This window comes from Chionomys nivalis, chromosome 9, assembly GCF_950005125.1.
Source record: "Chionomys nivalis chromosome 9, mChiNiv1.1, whole genome shotgun sequence".
NCBI classification, from domain to species: domain Eukaryota; kingdom Metazoa; phylum Chordata; class Mammalia; order Rodentia; family Cricetidae; genus Chionomys; species Chionomys nivalis.
The window spans coordinates 49,394,362-49,411,551 of record NC_080094.1 but is presented as its reverse complement, the minus strand read 5'-3'; the positions used below and the strand labels follow the sequence as shown (position 1 = coordinate 49,411,551).

The following is a 17,190-nucleotide window of genomic DNA, read 5'->3' as shown; positions in this document are numbered from 1 at the left end:
GTCAACACCATTCCTAGTCTCTCTTCTGTCGCCCCTCCTCATACTTGTGGATCCAGATGTGCGCTCTCAGCTGCTACTCTAGTAGCATCTGCGTCTGCCTGCCTGCTGCCATGTTCCCCATGACTCCAGACCTCCAGAACTGTGAGTCGCAAATTCTGTGCTTTCCTTTATAAGCTGCCTGTCATGGTGTTTGGTTGTGGCAATTTCCCAGGATGCCTTTCTAAAGGGTCCTCAAATGCTAGCATCACATATGCTTAACGAAGGTCATGTGATGATCTGCTAAAATAGCTTTCCAGCCTATTAACAGAGACAAATGCTAGCATTGTTGGTTAAGCCACTTAGCATAACACATCAATATCCAAAGAGATTAAGATACCATAATGATCAGGAAATGTTATTTTGGAAACGTAACTAACTTTGTCAGGATGTGGTAATATCTTCCACCTGCCAACCAGTGACAATGGCATCATTTGTTAAAAATAGCAACAGTGATGACAATGCAAGTTTCAGTGTGCTGAGAGCCAGGGCATGTCGAAAATCCTAAATCAACTAATCCTCGCCATGTTGGTGTGGTTATGGGACCTTACTTCCATATGTCTGATGTTTGGGTGTGCTTGTCTCACACAGAAAACTAACAAGAAATAAAGCTTGAAGTAGGAAAAGATCCAGGCCTACGGGGGGGGGGGGGGGCTCTTCCTAGCTATTTGGGAGTCAGAGGAAGAAGACTCAAGGGTTAAAAGCTAGCCTAGGCTACAAGCCAAATTCAAGGCCAGCCTGGGAAACCAGGTAAAATCATGCCTCCAAAATATCAGTACTCCTGACATGCCTAGGCCAAGGTCAAGCCAGGGGGTGAAGGGAAGCAAGCAGGTTCATCATTTGCAGGGATGGTAAACCCAAGTCACCAGCTGGCTAGGGCTGGAGAAGTCCAGCTTTGCCGTACGTCCTCAAATGCTACCAGTCAGGAGCTCTAGTGGAACATACATCTTAATGTTCACTCACCAAGATGAAACAGGAGGAGACAAAACTGTCACACACACACAGGCATGCAAATACTTTAGAATTCCCCAAATGTCCTGTCCCCGTGACCTGCTCTTCTGCCTTCTACTCTCACAAATCACTTTGATCTCAGTTGCATGGTTTCAGAATGACAATGGGGCCAGGGGTGGGGGGACTGTGATCTCATCATCAGATGGGGTGGAAGTGCCTTAAGGGACGGGTTATGAGCAAAGCATCTTAACTAGTCACAGGCTAGCCCTCTTCCTCCTGGTACATTATCTTCCCGGGCTCCTACAGATCTACACTTCTCTCCTTTTAGGAGAATTTCAGGCATCCCAAGAAACGGAATCCAAAACCAGTGTCTTGAGTACGGTTCCCATAAAGCAGTCTTTATCAAATGCCAGTCATGAACGGAAAACAGTTTGGGAGGCCTGCTGGGTGCAGCCGGGACTGGCAGACAAGAGCTACTTTTGCAGTCTGGACACCTCTCCAGATCTCCTTAAGGGTGGAGGTGAAAGGCATGGCTAACTGGTGAGAAGCTCCCCTGATGGCTACGCTAGCCACAACAGCGGCCAGCAGTTCCCTCCTCTTCACAGGCTGCCAGCCCTCTGGCCTGTTCTCCTTCTGCCTCACTTGCTGTCACCAGGCTTTTTCCCCCTCCCTACTCCACATCCCTATCCCGGGCTCTGCAGGGGAAGAACAGACTTGATGGAACCTGCCTGTCTCGGCACCAAGGAAGATATTCCTGGACACTCAGGTGTCCAGAACTCAGTCCACAAGAGTGGCTTGACAAGAGAGCCAACTGCCTGATCCTAGATATCTCCATTACTGCCCAGGTGGGAGTGGGGGAGCAGTCTAAACACCGTAGCAGGTGACACTACAGATTTATGCATCCGTGAACTTGATTTTACTGCACCAATGCAGCCTATAAGAAACCTTCAATTGACAAGCAGTCAATGCTGCTTTAGCCACACAATGATACCAGGAAGGAGTAAGTGGAGAGGCAGAGTCTGGGTTACAGAACTGAAAAGGGCCTCTATCAGCTTGTTGGCAGAGCTGACACCTGATGTAACTAAGACCATAAAGAGAAGTAGGGCTTTAACAGGCCCGGGCCCAGGCCCACCTCATTCACAAGGCTCTTTAGTCTATACCACACTACTCCATTAAATGTGCAAGGGGATAACTATGCTGGGTGGAGAGGTGAGCACAGCGACCAGGAATTCCACCTATGGTTATGGGTCAAACAGCCCCAGGGATGCTCAATGGTGCCCAACATGACAGGAATCCTAAAGCAAGTAGCCATTAGGTAAATATGATACGAGTGTCATAAAGAAAACTCCCAAGCTTTTTAACACACGTGTCAGGGAGTATATGGATGTTAAGAACCACATGGTTAAAATTCCTTTGCATTGAGCCGTGCTCTTAGGGTTGCTGGAGACTGGGCTGATGATAATCTAAATTCCCAAACATTAAAGGTTAATCATTAATTCAAGGGATTCCTTCCAGAAATAAGACATAATCCCTTAACTACATTTTTTGTTTCTTAATTTCCTCCCACAGTAACCTATGCACATATGGGCTGGGTTTCCAGAAGGGGGAGGTGCATCTGCTCCTGCAGCACACAGCTCCTTCAGCTCCTCAGTCTTCAGAGAAGCCAGTAAGAAGGTGCCTGTGAGCTCTGATCCCCTCACTCAAATCACAGCTATAAATCTCAATCTTTGATGTTCACAAATGTTTAAAATCTAATATTGAATAGCTTTGGCTTATTAATTTGCATTTTAACTCTTCTAAAGTATATTAAGCTTTATGCTACAGTGTTTTATTAGGGCTTAGAAAGATATAATAAGAAGGGGAGAATTCTGAAGAGGATGCTCTCATGAAAAGCCTTCAAATAAAGTCATCGTGCAGTGGAGTGCTGGTAGCTGGCATCTTGGGAATTTGCTAACACCCGCTGGACTGAAGTGGCTTTTTTTTTTTTTTTTTTTTTTTTTTTTTTTTTTTTGGTTTTTCGAGACAGGGTTTCTCTGTGGTTTTGGAGCCTGTCCCGGAACTAGCTCTTGTAGACCAGGCTGGTCTCGAACTCACAGAGATCCGCCTGCCTCTGCCTCCCAAGTGCTGGGATTAAAGGCGTGCGCCACCACCGCCCGGCTTATTTTTAAGGTACTATAAGAACTGCACGATTTCTTCACTTCTAAGTCAAGGGAAAGCACAGTTTAAAGGCCGGCCACAGTACCAGTGCCATGCTCAGCAGGTAAGGGCATTTACTGCCAGGCCTGAGACTGAACCCCTGGACCCACATAATGGAAGGCAAGAGCCTACTCCTGTCTACTCTTCAGACCTCCACATGTGCGTCACCGGTACAGGACACATCCATACATGTAACCCTTTCCTCCTCTTAAGCTGATGGCGTCGGGTGTCTCGTCATAGTAATGAAAAGCTGACTCACACACATGGGCACAGAATGAAGGCGCCATTATGCAGGCCCACTTCCCTAGCCCCTACAGAGTCTCTTTTCCTCTTCATGGCAGTGACTTAGATCTGCTAGACTCCCTTCCTTGACCACAGAGGGCAGCCTGTGCCCAAACAGTGCTATTCCCCTGGTGTGCTGCCCTAACTGAAACACAGTAAAAGGGCTGAAGGAAGGAATCCAGCTTGCAGAAGGTTCTGGGAAGACTTTTTGATGACGTTTCTACCTGGGCCAAGATAGGTCAACAATGTTCCAACCAGTACCAGGTCGGAACACAGGGGTACTAACAAGAAAATACCCTATCTGATGTCAATCTGCATATAAAAATAGAGACATGAAAAAGCATCACCTAATTTAATGTAACTGTAGATGGCAGAGGAAAGATGAGCTCTAGTCAAGGGTCCTGTTCTTTGTCTGGCTTCAGATTCCAATGTGCAGTCGAAAATCTGGTTTTGTTGTCAGAAATATTAAATAATTCTCAGGTTGAATTTTTAATCCATTAGATATATCACAAAGTAGGGTTTTTTTTAGCATTAATAAAAAGATCTGAGTTCCCTGTTTTTGTTTTTAAGTGTGAACATTACATCTGTATCTTCTACATGATACACACCCGTGGACTATTCCTGACTGCTGTTTTATTCAAGCAAAAAGCAAAAGGCAGAAAATTATTTTTTACTTGGGCTGGAAGTCACTGTGGTTCTAGAAGACAAAACACAGGCTAGACAGGCCAGACAGTCTCCCCTGCCCTAAACCTTAAAGCTGACTATAATATAGAATACAGTTGCTCAGTATAGCAAGCTGAGAAAAGCTTAAAAATGTTAGGCATAGCCCATTGTTGAAATGCAAAGAAACCTCAATACACTGTCACGAAGGACACCCGTAATAACGACTGAGTATCCATGCCCAACTATTTTTAAATAGTTCTAAGAATTAGGAATTAGAATGAAAGCTCAGTATGGTGGTCCGTATCTTTAGTCCCAGCACCTAGAAGGTAGAAATCAGTGAACCTCTGTCAGTTTGAGGCTAGCCTGGTCTACATAGCAGGTTCCAGGCCAGTCAGAGCTACAGAGTAAGTGTTTCATGAGAGAGAGAGAGAGAGAGAGAGAGAGAGAGAGAGAGATTAGAGATAATAGTTCTCATCTAGGAAAAGGTGTCAATACAATCCACTCAATTAGTACCAGAGTCCAAAGGAAGCCCTGCAGCTGCCTGCATGGCCTCACTCAACATGGAGAAAAGTGGAGCAGGCCTTTGCCCTGTCAGCACCAACACTGCCCAGTGTACACTTACATCTACAGTTTCTCAAACCCATTCCCCTAGAGAAAATCACCATTACTATTCTTTATAACATGATATGATTTTATGAAGCCTGATTTCCATGAGACAGGAACTAAACTGTCTCATGGCTCCACAGTTGAAATAACTGAGGATAACACACTTGATTGCAGCAGCAATTATAAATTATGTCAATTAATATTTAAAAAAATCACCCTAACCCACAAAGGCAATTCTATGACAACTAAGTAGTTCCATTCTGGGCAAGCAACATTAAAGTCTGGCCACAGTTCATTGATCGTACGTCACATCAGAAGCTGTCTTCTGTTGCTTTGACAGACTGGGGAATTCACAAGGAGGCTAGAAACTCAAGGGAAATCTACTTTGAGTGAATTGTTTCTCTTCTGGAGCCTAAGAAGGTAAATAACACAACTGTGTTCAACAAAAAACACAGGTTTTGACATGAACCCTCAGGCCACACCTGGTGGGAGGAGAGGCTAATAGAAGACCAGCTTTCTCTGAGCTTGCTACAAGATGAGTCTTTGATTGCTGCTCCAAGGCTTTCAGACCATACTCCTCCAGGAACTCAGCAAAAAGAACTCAGCGCTGTCTACATATGTTTTGGATGCTTTTGTCTCAAAAGCAAACCACTGCACTGGAAGCCAGCCCACTTCTGCATGCAACAGTAGTGGCAGACATCAACATGTCGCCTGTGTATACACTGTAGAACCCTACTCTACAAACTAAACACAAATAGGAAATTCTACTTCAGGTCACGTCTTTTGCTTGGTGAACATTAGAAAGCTTTTCGTTCGGTAGACAATATGTTGTGGTCCAGAAAAGAAAATCCTAAGTTCTAACTAGGAGCACCAATAATAATGTTAATATGTCAAACCCCCTCAAAAGTCCACATTTTAGCTAGAAAATATCAGTGGTATAACTTTGAATGGTATCTAATGATCAAATTTAAATTTATGCCTTTAGAACTATAAAAAAACATGCATCTTGAACATTTTAAACCAAATATCAGTCTAAAATATTTCATGTTTTAATATTTAATTTGATTCATATGGGTCTCTTATTTAGTGTCTATAAAAGTAGAACAAGCTGCAGGGGCTGTTCTGGTTCCAGAGGCATATGATTCCTGCCGGACGGTTATACTTACACTCTCATGGGGAAGACAGACAGGTCTTGGGTGCAATCTGTAAACAAGCTTGCTGCTGACACCATCTTGTTTGTCCTCCCCCGACCCCTGTATATGCAAAGCATAAGCTTGCTTACCTTCACATTTTTGTGACACTTCATTAAATTTGTGTCCAGCAGGGCATTTGCACTCAAAAGATCCAACAGTGTTAATGCAATTTCCTCCTTGACACAGCCCGGGGATAGCCTGGCACTCGTCCACATCTGTCAGATTTGGGAAAAGAAAAAGACTCATTGCAGAAGAAAGATTAACAGTTTATCACAATTATATTACCATATGTATGCCAAGGCGTCCATCACAGCTTTTAGAATATGATGATCGCAACGGTTATGAATATATTATGTAAAATAACTAGGTTATTAACATAGCTTAGTCAATAACACTCAACAAGAAGGAGCCCTGCCTCCCTGCAAGCAGAGGAGATTATTTCTATTAATTTTGGAACTTTATTATACACAGCAAAGTAGAATATATAATGATGGAAATGGCCATTTTTACTGTGTCATTTTTAGCTTCAGATTGTCAATAATAATTCAAAGTATCTAAGGTATGTTTCAAAGACATGCGATACATGTCTATAAAAGCTATCTTTAGGTGTTACATTGAATGACAAAGGTAACATAAAATTCACTTGAGACCCAGAGGTCGCCACACAATAGCTAGTGTCTTCACACCTATGTGCCCTTTGCCTTCTGGAAAACTGTCTTGTGCAGGAAAAGTTCATCAGGGCTGGAAAGGAGAACTGTGCTAGATAACGTGTGAGCTCCTCAATCAGAGCAGACACCAGAAAGGCCCTTTCAAGGCTCAGGTCCCATCCCTTCCTGTCACTGTTAAGTTAGAGAAAGTTCATGCCTTCCACTGTCTTCTTTCGCCTCCTGCTTTCCCCCTCCTCCCCAGGTTTCCTCAGATACACCATGGCTATGCAGCCTCGGAGTTGTATAATTGTGACCCCTCTTTCAGGAACATTCTCCCTGTCGGAACTTCATAGTTCATCCTGACTCATCTCTTAGTCTCTGTCCTGACACCACTTTGCTCCAGCTAGTGTCTAGCAACACCTGGCCCTGGTTTTCAACACTGACATCCTAATAGTGAATCTCTTTTGCTGTTCAACAGCATAGGCTTCCCCGCAGCAGACACTCGGTCCATCTTGCTCAGTGTTCTATCTAGGAACCTAGAGACTAAGCTCGGGTACTAGAGATAGTCCCAGATTATCCTTCCCAACAGAAACCTCCTCCATGATACCGGCTGCCTGGATTCCATTGTGAAGACAATGTATACAAGGGCATTCTCTCTATTTCTTCATTCAGAACACAGGAAATCCTGATTTACTAAATGGGAGCATGAAGTCTCTTCCTCTTGGACTCTGTCATAGACATCTGTGAATGCAGTACCCTCTTTAGGTCCTGATGCTGGGGGAAGCAACTACACAACTGCCATTTGCAGGTCTATCCTATGCTGTTGGGAAACCTCACCCACAGTAAAAAGGAAACTAGAGAGGAAATAAATATTTTGGTATAAAAGCACCACTATTTTAATGGAATATCCTGACCCACAAATGAGTAACTATATTGAAACAATTGAATTATATTTTACAGCCAGTTTCATTTTTATCTTTGACAAGGATTTTCTGAACGTTTATTAAAATGAAATCAAACTTTACAGTCAGACAGACAACTCTAGATATTCTTGTTGATCCTGAGTTTTGGTCAACAGGGAGTGTGTATGAGGGCAGTTCCCCACTCACCATGTGCTGCCAGACCTTTGTCAACCTACAGCCCACAGCCTCCATCCGGCCCAAGGGCTAGAAACACCAGCAAGAAGACACCCTAGCCACATACAACATTCTGAGAACCTCTCCCAGCAAAAGAAGAAATTCTTTTTGCAAGTGGTCACATAAGCTGCTATTTTGAAGTCATGGATTTTCACCAAGCTATATTGACACCTTAGATGTTGAAGAACAGTCATGAGGGGACAGGAAGCACCCTTGGGGGAAATCCAGACTGTAGGAGACTGATGGGCTGAGGAGAGTCCCCCTTCCCTCTCCTCTCCTTCCCCTTCCCCCACTTCTGTTGGCACCCAAACCTCTGACCATCAGCTCGCTGACAGGAAGCCGGGAACTGGAGGCCTTCCTCCCTAGCCACTGCCAACAATTCATGGGCATTAGCAACTTCAAAACACAATGACCAACAAATTCCTCAAAACTCAAGGAGTCTTTCTAAGAATGAGAGAAGTAAGTCTTCAAAGGAGAGGCTTACTCCTAGCAGTCCTTGCGATTCTAGGATTTCAAAACCTCTTCTGGCTGCTCCTACCACTGAGAGGACACTCAAGGGCATCCAGAGGAGGGGTGCCTGGGAGCCAGGCACATCCAATTTAGTACAGCCCACAGCACAGATGAGCATCGCTCAAATCCTGTTTCCCTGTGTCCTCACCTTCAGGATGAACATGTGGGACAGAGCCAACTATTACCTACTTCCCTAGGAAAAGTAAAATTTTTTTTTTGAATTTTAGGAAAATATTGCAGTTATCTTTAAAAAAAAAAAAAAAAAGTACTGCAGACGTCTAAAGAAAGCAGAGCTAGCCCGGGAGGTTTGGGCCCATCAGTTTAGTGTGGAGCGGCCTCTGCTGACTTCCTCCTCTTTCCTGCCAGACATCCAGACAATGAAAGAATTTACACAGCTGGGGGAACAGAGTCCCAGCCAAAACCAGGATTCTAGGGGAGGGCAGAAGAGTGCTAAGGCAACATCTGGGGGTATTTAAAACAGTGAAACCAATTCTAATTTATTTCTGACTTGTTAGGAAAAAATAAAAAGAAGCATAATGTAGCATGTCGAATGTCCAGAGGAGCAATTTTCTCCAGGTCAGTTAAGTACAACCTTGAGCTCGGGACTCAGAGTTTCAAGTGAAGAGAAAACAACAACCACTACCTTGTTCGCTGTGTTCCTACATGGCACCGCCATCAGGCCCGGCATCACCCCCACACAGTTGCTACTCCTGTGCCAGACGTACACGGAACCACTCCTGGGCCAGAGGGGCCGCTGGCAAGGCAGACTCAGCCAACCTTCCTGGCTCTAAGCACTATGCTACTGAGGCCTCAACTGGACCCACAGGCAGAGTACAGGGTCTTCTCAGCAGCTGGCCTGCACCCCCAGGCAGGGGACGGGGCCTTCTCAGCAACTGGGTTGGACCCCCAGGCAGGGAGCGGGACCTTCTCAGCACTGGCCTGCACCTCCAGGCAAGGGAGAGGGCATTTTTCACAGCTAGAGAACAACCCTCCAGTGAACAGGATGCATCCGCTGTTCTTCCTGTTGCCTTACCTTGACAAGCTCCGGTGCGGATGTTGGGAATGAAGCCACGGCGGCAGGGGTGAGGCTGGGCAGGACACATCTCGCAGGGGTGGCCCCAGGCTCGGCCCACTGTGGCACAGCAGAGTGTTTTGGTGCAGACAATCCCGCTGAGCTGTCCCTGGCACATCTGGTTGCTGACCACAGTAAAACACGGGCCTGTTCTGTAATCTGAAAGGGAAGAATAAGACTCTGGTCAACGTCCAGGAGACCAAGGACCAGCACACAGAGGGGCAGCTCTTCCCCATCCTGCTCAGCTCCAAGCTCGGACACAAACTTCCAACAGCTCCACACAACTGACTCTGTGAAGTCTGAGTGGATCGCTCCACATCTAAATCCCTTTTCCTCACCTATGAAGGGGTCCTGTCCACTTTGATGATGCCTTTGTTAGAGTCAGACGAATTTAAGGAAATTCTTTATAACCCCGTACACTGAGGCAAATACAGCATCCTGGCATTACTATCCAATCACTCAGTCTAGAAAATCTATATTCTAGATGTATATATATTCCATCAGCCCCTTCACGTACCACAGGTACTTAGTGAAATGAAAGCCATGTGTCCAAGAAACATCCCAACTCCCATGGTCATTGATATTTCCCATAACTGCTGAGAACTGTGGCAACCCATGTGTCTATGAGCTGATGAATGAATAAAGTAGCTGTGGTACATTTACGCCATCAAGTGTCATTCGGTCCTGAAAAGGATGGAATCCTGTCCTTAGAAATAGCAGGGATGAAAATGCGGATGGTCATACTCAACTAATTGAGGCAGCGCAGAGACAAGACCCACAGCCTGCCATTGGTACGTGGGTTTATAAGTTATCACAGAAAAGCTGGGAGTAGTGGTTCCCAAAGTCTTGGCGAAGTAGGGGGAAAGAAGGAGAGGGGTCCAAGTCGTCATTTAGGACCAGCTACAGTCAGTCCACTAGTTGGCTGCAGACCACAACGATACACGTCAAAATCTAGATAAAGGACATTGGAAGTTTCTGTCAAAAAGAAATGCTAAATGCAGACATGTTTTAAGTGGTTTAATATTTTTTTTACAAAATTTGTGTGTGAGGTGGGGAGGGGGACTCTCATGCCATGGCATGCACGTGGGGGACAGAGAAGCTGTGGGAGCCTGTTGTCTCCTTCCGGCCCGTCCATCCCTGGGGTCACATGGAGGTTATCAGACTTTGCCCATTGAGATACACTCTCCATGTCTGAACTGATACAATGTTACAGCATGGATACACATGATTTCACTCTACTGGCTTTTTCAATTTGCATGCAGCTGAATTCTAGATATACTCTGATACGCAATGCAATGTGCTGGGTTTCTTCAAAGCTTGTCATCTTCCGTCACTACTAAGTTTAAAACGGATTCAAAAATTTACCACTGATCTACTGACTAAAATCTTAGCCTTCATTTTGTTCTCCTGAAAGAGAGACCACTGGACTCTGGGGCAGACTGATAGAAAACCACTCACATGCAGTAATGAGACACTGAAATCTTTACAAAATTGGCCCCATGGATATTTAATAAATATTTCTCATCTATTTATCATTTAAAAAACAGGATTTTCATATATGTGTATTTTATTCGCCGTTTATTCCATTACTCTTCTTATTCTCTTGTTCATGTGTCTACATGGTCTGCATCTAAGAGAGAAAACACGTAATCGCTGTCTGAGCCTAGGCTATTTTGCGGTCATAAGATCTCCAGCTCCATCCATTTTCCTGAAAATGACATAATTTTGTTCTTCTTTATGGCTGGATAAAACTCTACTATTCATATATATCCACTACTTGATCTGTAAGCTGATTCCGCAGGTCAACTATTTGATAAAGACTGTGCGGGTGTCTCTGCAGTGCCCTCACTCAGACCTTCTGGGTTCTTTACCCAAGAGTGGTACAGCCAGACACTCTGTTTTCAGCTGGACAAGGCAGCTTTGCGACCATTTCCACAGTGACTGTATTTGTTTACATTGCACCAGTAGCGTGTAAAGGTTCCTTCCCTCTGCATCCTCACCAGTCTCTTGTTTGCTGTTTCCTCAGGAACAGCCATTCCGACTGGGTTGAGATGGATTAGCAGTGCTGTGGTCTAGAGCTGCATTTTGCTGGCGGCTAAAGAATTTGTAACTTGTTTTTTCCATGTATTTGTTTGCTACTTGTTTTTCTTTTGAAAGTTGTCTGATCGGTTAATTTGCCTCTTTATTGATGGAATGATTTGGCATTTTTGGTGTTTAGTTTTTTGAATTCTTTATATATCATGGATATCAATTCCCTGCAGGCTGTCTCGTTGTTAATTTTTCTTTTATAATTTAATATTTTGTCATGTACTTTTACTCAAAATGAATAAATTACTTTAGACAATTAGGAAAGGCAGTAACACATAAACAAGAAATCTAACAACATACAAACTCTTGATTATATATGATCACATTATTCATAATCTATAATGTGTGTATTACCTAAGCCACAACATAATGATTACATGATTATACTCTTGTTTGCAAGATAGAATTTTGGTTTTCTTTCAGGAAATGTTAGCCAAAATATTTCTCCAAGAAATTATTATTCCAAAATATGAGTTTTAATGTTGCCTAATTTCCATCAAACTATGATGTAATTTATTCAATCAGTTTCTTACCATGTATCACAGAAATCACTTCCAATTCTTCATTATTATACATAGCGTTAAATGTGTTTAGCTCATGCAATAGCCTTATTTTATGTGTCTTAAACCAAGGCCAGAGTCACAGTATTTCTATGTGATGTAACGAGGCAGAAAATGCAGGCGCGTCTCCTCTTTCCTGCTAATTCACTGAGGCAAGTACAAATGCTGTGGCCAAACAGATTTGCATTAGCATGTCATTTTCAATCTTTCTCACAAAAGCATAATGGACTGCGGATTTCAGCTAACGAGCCTCCCAATGTCACTGCTCGGATCTGTGCTCCTTTCAGTAATACTCTACAGAGTATCATATCCATGGGCGAGCAGGCATCCAGAGGACACGAACATGGCTTTTTGTGGAGAGCATCAGCCAAGGCCAGGAACATCACACGATGCCAAGAAAAGTCCACGTCAGCCCTGCACAACACTGGTCCCAGACCTCAGATGTGAATTCCTGCTTAGAAGCTCCTAAAAAAAAGAACTTTTTACAACTTTTCCAGAGTCAATACGAAATATTGAAATACAGGGAACGGTATGGAATACAGGGAACAGCAGGAAATACAGGGAATAGCAGGAAATATGGGGACAGCAGGAAATACAGGGAACAGCAGGAAATACAGGGAACAGCAGGAAATACAGGGGACAGCAGGAAATACGAACAGCAGGAAATACAGGGAAGAGTAGAGACGATGCCGGTCAGTTCCCACAATGTCCCTTAGACAACTCTGCAATCCACATATAGGCCCATGCTAGACAGAGACTGTGTGTCATCAATGCTGTTGTAATAGCTTACTGTTGTCCTCCACAGAAATGCTTATTAGCAAGTAAAACATGTTAGTAGATTTTCTACTTGCATACCACCCTACAATCATGAGATCCTCATGAACTAGGGCACCAGGCCAGCCCTTTCCAAAGTTAAAATGCAGAGTTGGTTGTTACCAACACGCTCACTCTAGATTGCCTCCCTCTGGGACATCTTGCTGCTATGTGACCCGCTGTTGAGTGTGTAGCTCAAGGGCCGCCCTTGAGTCTCATTACTTTAGCCTCTAGGACTGAGGGGGGTTTTAATTTTTTCCCACTAGAAAGAAGGCCCAGAAGTTAAGAGCATGGCTCTTGCAGAGGACCCTGGTTCAATTTCCAGATCCAAAGACTCTTGACCCAAGTCCAGTGGCTCCCAATTATCTGCAACTCCAGCTCCAGGGGCATCTGATGCCTAGGGCCTCAGAGGACAGCTGCACTCATGGGCACATACCCACACTCATATAGACAAGTCTACAAATAAAAGCGATATAAAATCTTATTAGATTTATTGGAGGAGGGGGATGTGGTAGGGTGCCACCATGCGCACATGTGGAGATCAGACATCTTGGGGGCATTAGTTCTCTTCTCGCCTACCATGTGTCTCCTAGAGACTGAACTCAGGTCATCAGACTTGCTGCAAGCACCTTTGCCCACTGAGCCACCTCGCCTAGGCTTCAGTTCCGGACATACAGCCATGGTCCCTGATGCTCAGCTCACTCCCAGCCCGGCAGTTCTGAACGCTTGGACTGCGGGATTAGTTCTCTTTCCGTCATAATCAGACTTCACCCTGATGCAAACTCATCACTGACAGGCGAAGTGTTCCTGTGGTCGGTAAATTCTTGTCGCTCATGCCCAGCCACTGAACCACAAGCTACAGAGAATCAGAAGGATGTAATTTTGGGTACCAGACTCCAATTATTTAAAACCCTTCCTTTCATAAAAATTATATAGAAAAGGTTAAGATATCAATTTATTCATGACAGAGAAGTCAAACCAAGCACGCTCCTCCCAGGAATGTTGACCAATAGGAGTGTGTGTGTGTGTGTGTGTGTGTAGGGGGGGTGTTCAGAAAGTTTCTAATCTAAAGAAAATGACAGGAGGCAAGGCCCCAGGATTGCAAGCAGAAGCAGCTTCGTTGCTACCATTGCTGTTTCCTATTGCAGCCACGCATCCTTGGACATCACGGATCGCTTAAGAAGCATCTGCAAATTGCTGGTGCTGGGAGCCCTGCCCCTGTTCCAACCAGTCTCGCCATGGACTCTTATTCTACAAGGTGTGTCATGGGATATTTTGTCATTAAGTTGTTCCTAGAAATGAGATGTTCGGTAGTAGGCTATATTAACACAGAATAAAATAAAAAATAAAGGCCTATGCTATCAAAGAAGTCATAAAAATATACTGACTAAACATCCCTCTGCAGATCCACATTATGAGGCAGCAGTAGTTGGCTTTGGAGAGACAGCAGAACGGTGATTGCCCAGGATGTGGGGAAGGAAGGAAAGGATGGTTTGTGTTTAGTGAGTACAGAGTGTCAGTTTGGGAAAATACCAAACAGTTCTTGGTGGAGATCACCTTCATGGGTGGATGATACCAATTCCAGAAGGCATGGGTAATTAAAAAAAATACACAGTGCCAAATATGGGATACTTCCTTATGAGTTGTTGGTCAGGAAGGCTCAAGGCTCCCAGAACACGGGCTATTGCTTTCGGTCTTGGATGACCACCAGCACTTAATGGTGAGATCTTATTGCTGAAGACACCACGTAGCTTGGTTAGAAGACAGAGGGAAGTCAAGCCTCAGCTGAAGGGGAAGCTTCCTTGCTGACGCCTGCCTGGCTTTCCTGGGCTGGAATGTGCTACCCAGGCAGCTGGGGGAGAGACATCATCAACACCTTCCCCCAGGTGTGAACTCTTCCTGACAGGTCTGACGTGCACGCTGGTGCAATAGTGGCAGGACCGTCACAGTCATAACAAGACGCTTGCTGACTGCATCTGAGGTCCACTCCATAGGAGGAAGCTCATGCATAGGGCTGTGCACCTGGTAAAGGCTCAAGATTTGGTCCCAGGTCGGAGGGGGCAAATCTATTGTTTTCATTTTGCCAAATGTACATGTTATCAAACTGTCTCCTAAATATTCATGTGTACAGCCATACGAAACTTTGACTAGAGGCTTCTTTTTTTTTTTTTTTTTTTCAGAAATGGATGCAGAGGTTCATGGCTGTTCACAGTGCTAAGAACAAATGGCTGTTGAGTTCTCAGTCCCAAGAGGGATATATCTGTGTCTTGAAAGGAGGGATGGAAAGAATGCAAGGGCCAGATGATGGAGAGGAGGACTATGAGTCACCGTTTCCTGGGAAGGGTGCGGTTGTGCAATCCTGAACTCACAGCCACTGCAGTTACCTGCATTGGGCCTGCACAGCACCAGACCTGTCAATATGAGACGATCCCATGTAACTCAGCCCCTCTCTGGGCAGCTATTGGCTGTTGGTAGTTTCTAAGAGAGTGGAAGGAAGCATTGTCTTCAGTGGGGTAGCCACTGGGAGTTCCCCATGCTCAACACCATGTCCACATGGCTGGCCCACAAAAACAAAGACCAAACAAAGGTCATAAAAATGAGAGGGGGGTGAAAGTGGTGGGAGAGAGATAACAGGGGGGTGGAGAGATGAGGGCAATGAGAATGTATTACACATATGTACAGAACTGTCAAAAATAAATTTAACCTAAAAGAGAGGCTCTGAAGATGGACAGGGGTGATGGCCACCCGACAAGGTGAATGGGCATGGATGGTGGTGATGGCCACCAGACAAGGTGAATGGGCATGAATGGTGGTGATGGCCACCAGACAAGGTGAATGGGCATGGATGGTGGTGATGGCCACCAGACAAGGTGAATGGGCATGGATGGTGGTGATGGCTGCCGACAAGGTGAATGAGCATGGTAAATTTACTGAAAGCCACCAAACTGCCAATCTAAAATGGTCATATCAGTAAATTTTATTTTATGTGCATTTTAGAATAATAAAAATATCATGTTTTATACAACAAAGCATTTTTATATGAATGCTTGGGTCTAAAGAGTAAACTTTAGAATCAAGGCTTCTTTATTTATTCAACAATCTTTACAGGGGAGCTGAGCTGCATCAGTGAGGAGGGCAGTGAAGTCCCTGGACACATGGAGTTTCCACTCCACTAAAGGAGGAGGTCAAGAAATCAGTAAACATATTCAAATAAATCATTTCAGAGCCAGCAAGGTTGGTACTTGTTGTGCAAGCCTAGTGACCCAAGTTCAATTTCTGGGACCCACCTAAAGGTGGAAGGAGATCAACCCCATTGGATTTTTCTTTGCCCTCCATATGTATGCCATGACACATGCATCTCCCCATATAATACATATATATCATATAGACACAAACACATTATACACACACAAACATCATACACAGACATACATCGTACACAAACACACAGTACAATAGTGAATAGAATAATTCTAAAAATTATAAACTAATTCCAGACATGAAGCTGTGGTGTAGTCTACAAATGTCTACTGCAACAGAGGAACTAGGGATGGTGGCCTCGGTGAGACATCGAACAGAGACTGAGAGAAGGGGACAAAGGAACAGGCCTAGAGAATAAGAACAGCTGCACACGACACAGCACAGGGTGGCCCTGAGCTGGGAAGGCAGCCTGGCTTCATCCGTGATAAGAGGCAGCTTGACCAGAACAGACGCTAAGGGGACACCATGCTGGTACAGTAGGCAGGAACCAAGTTTCACAGGAGGCTCCAGGCCACAGTGAGGGGGTTGGATTTATCTCTAAGTTGGCAGAACATCACCACTAGACATTATTTTAAAGGGGGGCTGTCTAGTGGGCTCCCTCATGGAAACAGGAAGCCTTCCAAGGTGGCCACTGAAGGACTTGAGATAGGCAGCAGCTCCCACTTGATCCTGGTGTGTAGGGGCAGGAAAGGCAGCAGATGGCAGAGGTTCTTGGCCTACAGGATCAAGGCTTCCAGTGGACTGGAAGTGAGAGACGAGGGAGATGACAGTCAGAGACCCTGGCCTTCCAGCGCATTTATTAAAATGGAGAAAGTGAGATGCTAGGTTCTGGTAAAAGTAAGTATTCAAAATTGTTCACTTTTGTGACAAAGGAGCTGTTATGGGTTGGCCGATTAGAGCTGAGAAGGCTGGCTCTGAGGGGAAGGATGTGGTATGTAAACCCCGATGCTGTCAAGACCAAATAAAACCTGATTAAATCAGATCTTGACCTATATACTGTAACTGTCTCACTAAGTTTATTTTTCTTCTTTCCCTTTGGGTAAATAAGTGTTTGCTCATGCCATAGATGTATGGTTGAGACTCTTCAAATGCATTTGGCCATTTCTCAAGGAAACCTGAGTGTTAAAGTACAGACCAGCATGTGGGATGGAATCCTGGCGTTGTGGGAGGGACGAA

General features: G+C 44.6%; 1 protein-coding gene across 3 annotated transcripts in view; it reads right to left on the bottom strand.

Annotated features, from left to right (window-relative positions):
* Window positions 1–17,190, bottom strand: part of Fbn1 (fibrillin 1) — a 204,883-nt gene that overhangs the window by 102,571 nt on the left and 85,122 nt on the right. For all 3 annotated transcript variants that reach the window (XM_057780310.1, XM_057780311.1, XM_057780312.1), the window contains 2 exons: window positions 9,254–9,451; window positions 6,017–6,142 (listed from right to left, as the gene is read on the bottom strand). In XM_057780310.1, the coding sequence (XP_057636293.1) occupies window positions 6,017–6,142; window positions 9,254–9,451 (324 nt within the window). The remainder of the gene's footprint in view (window positions 1–6,016; window positions 6,143–9,253; window positions 9,452–17,190) is intronic.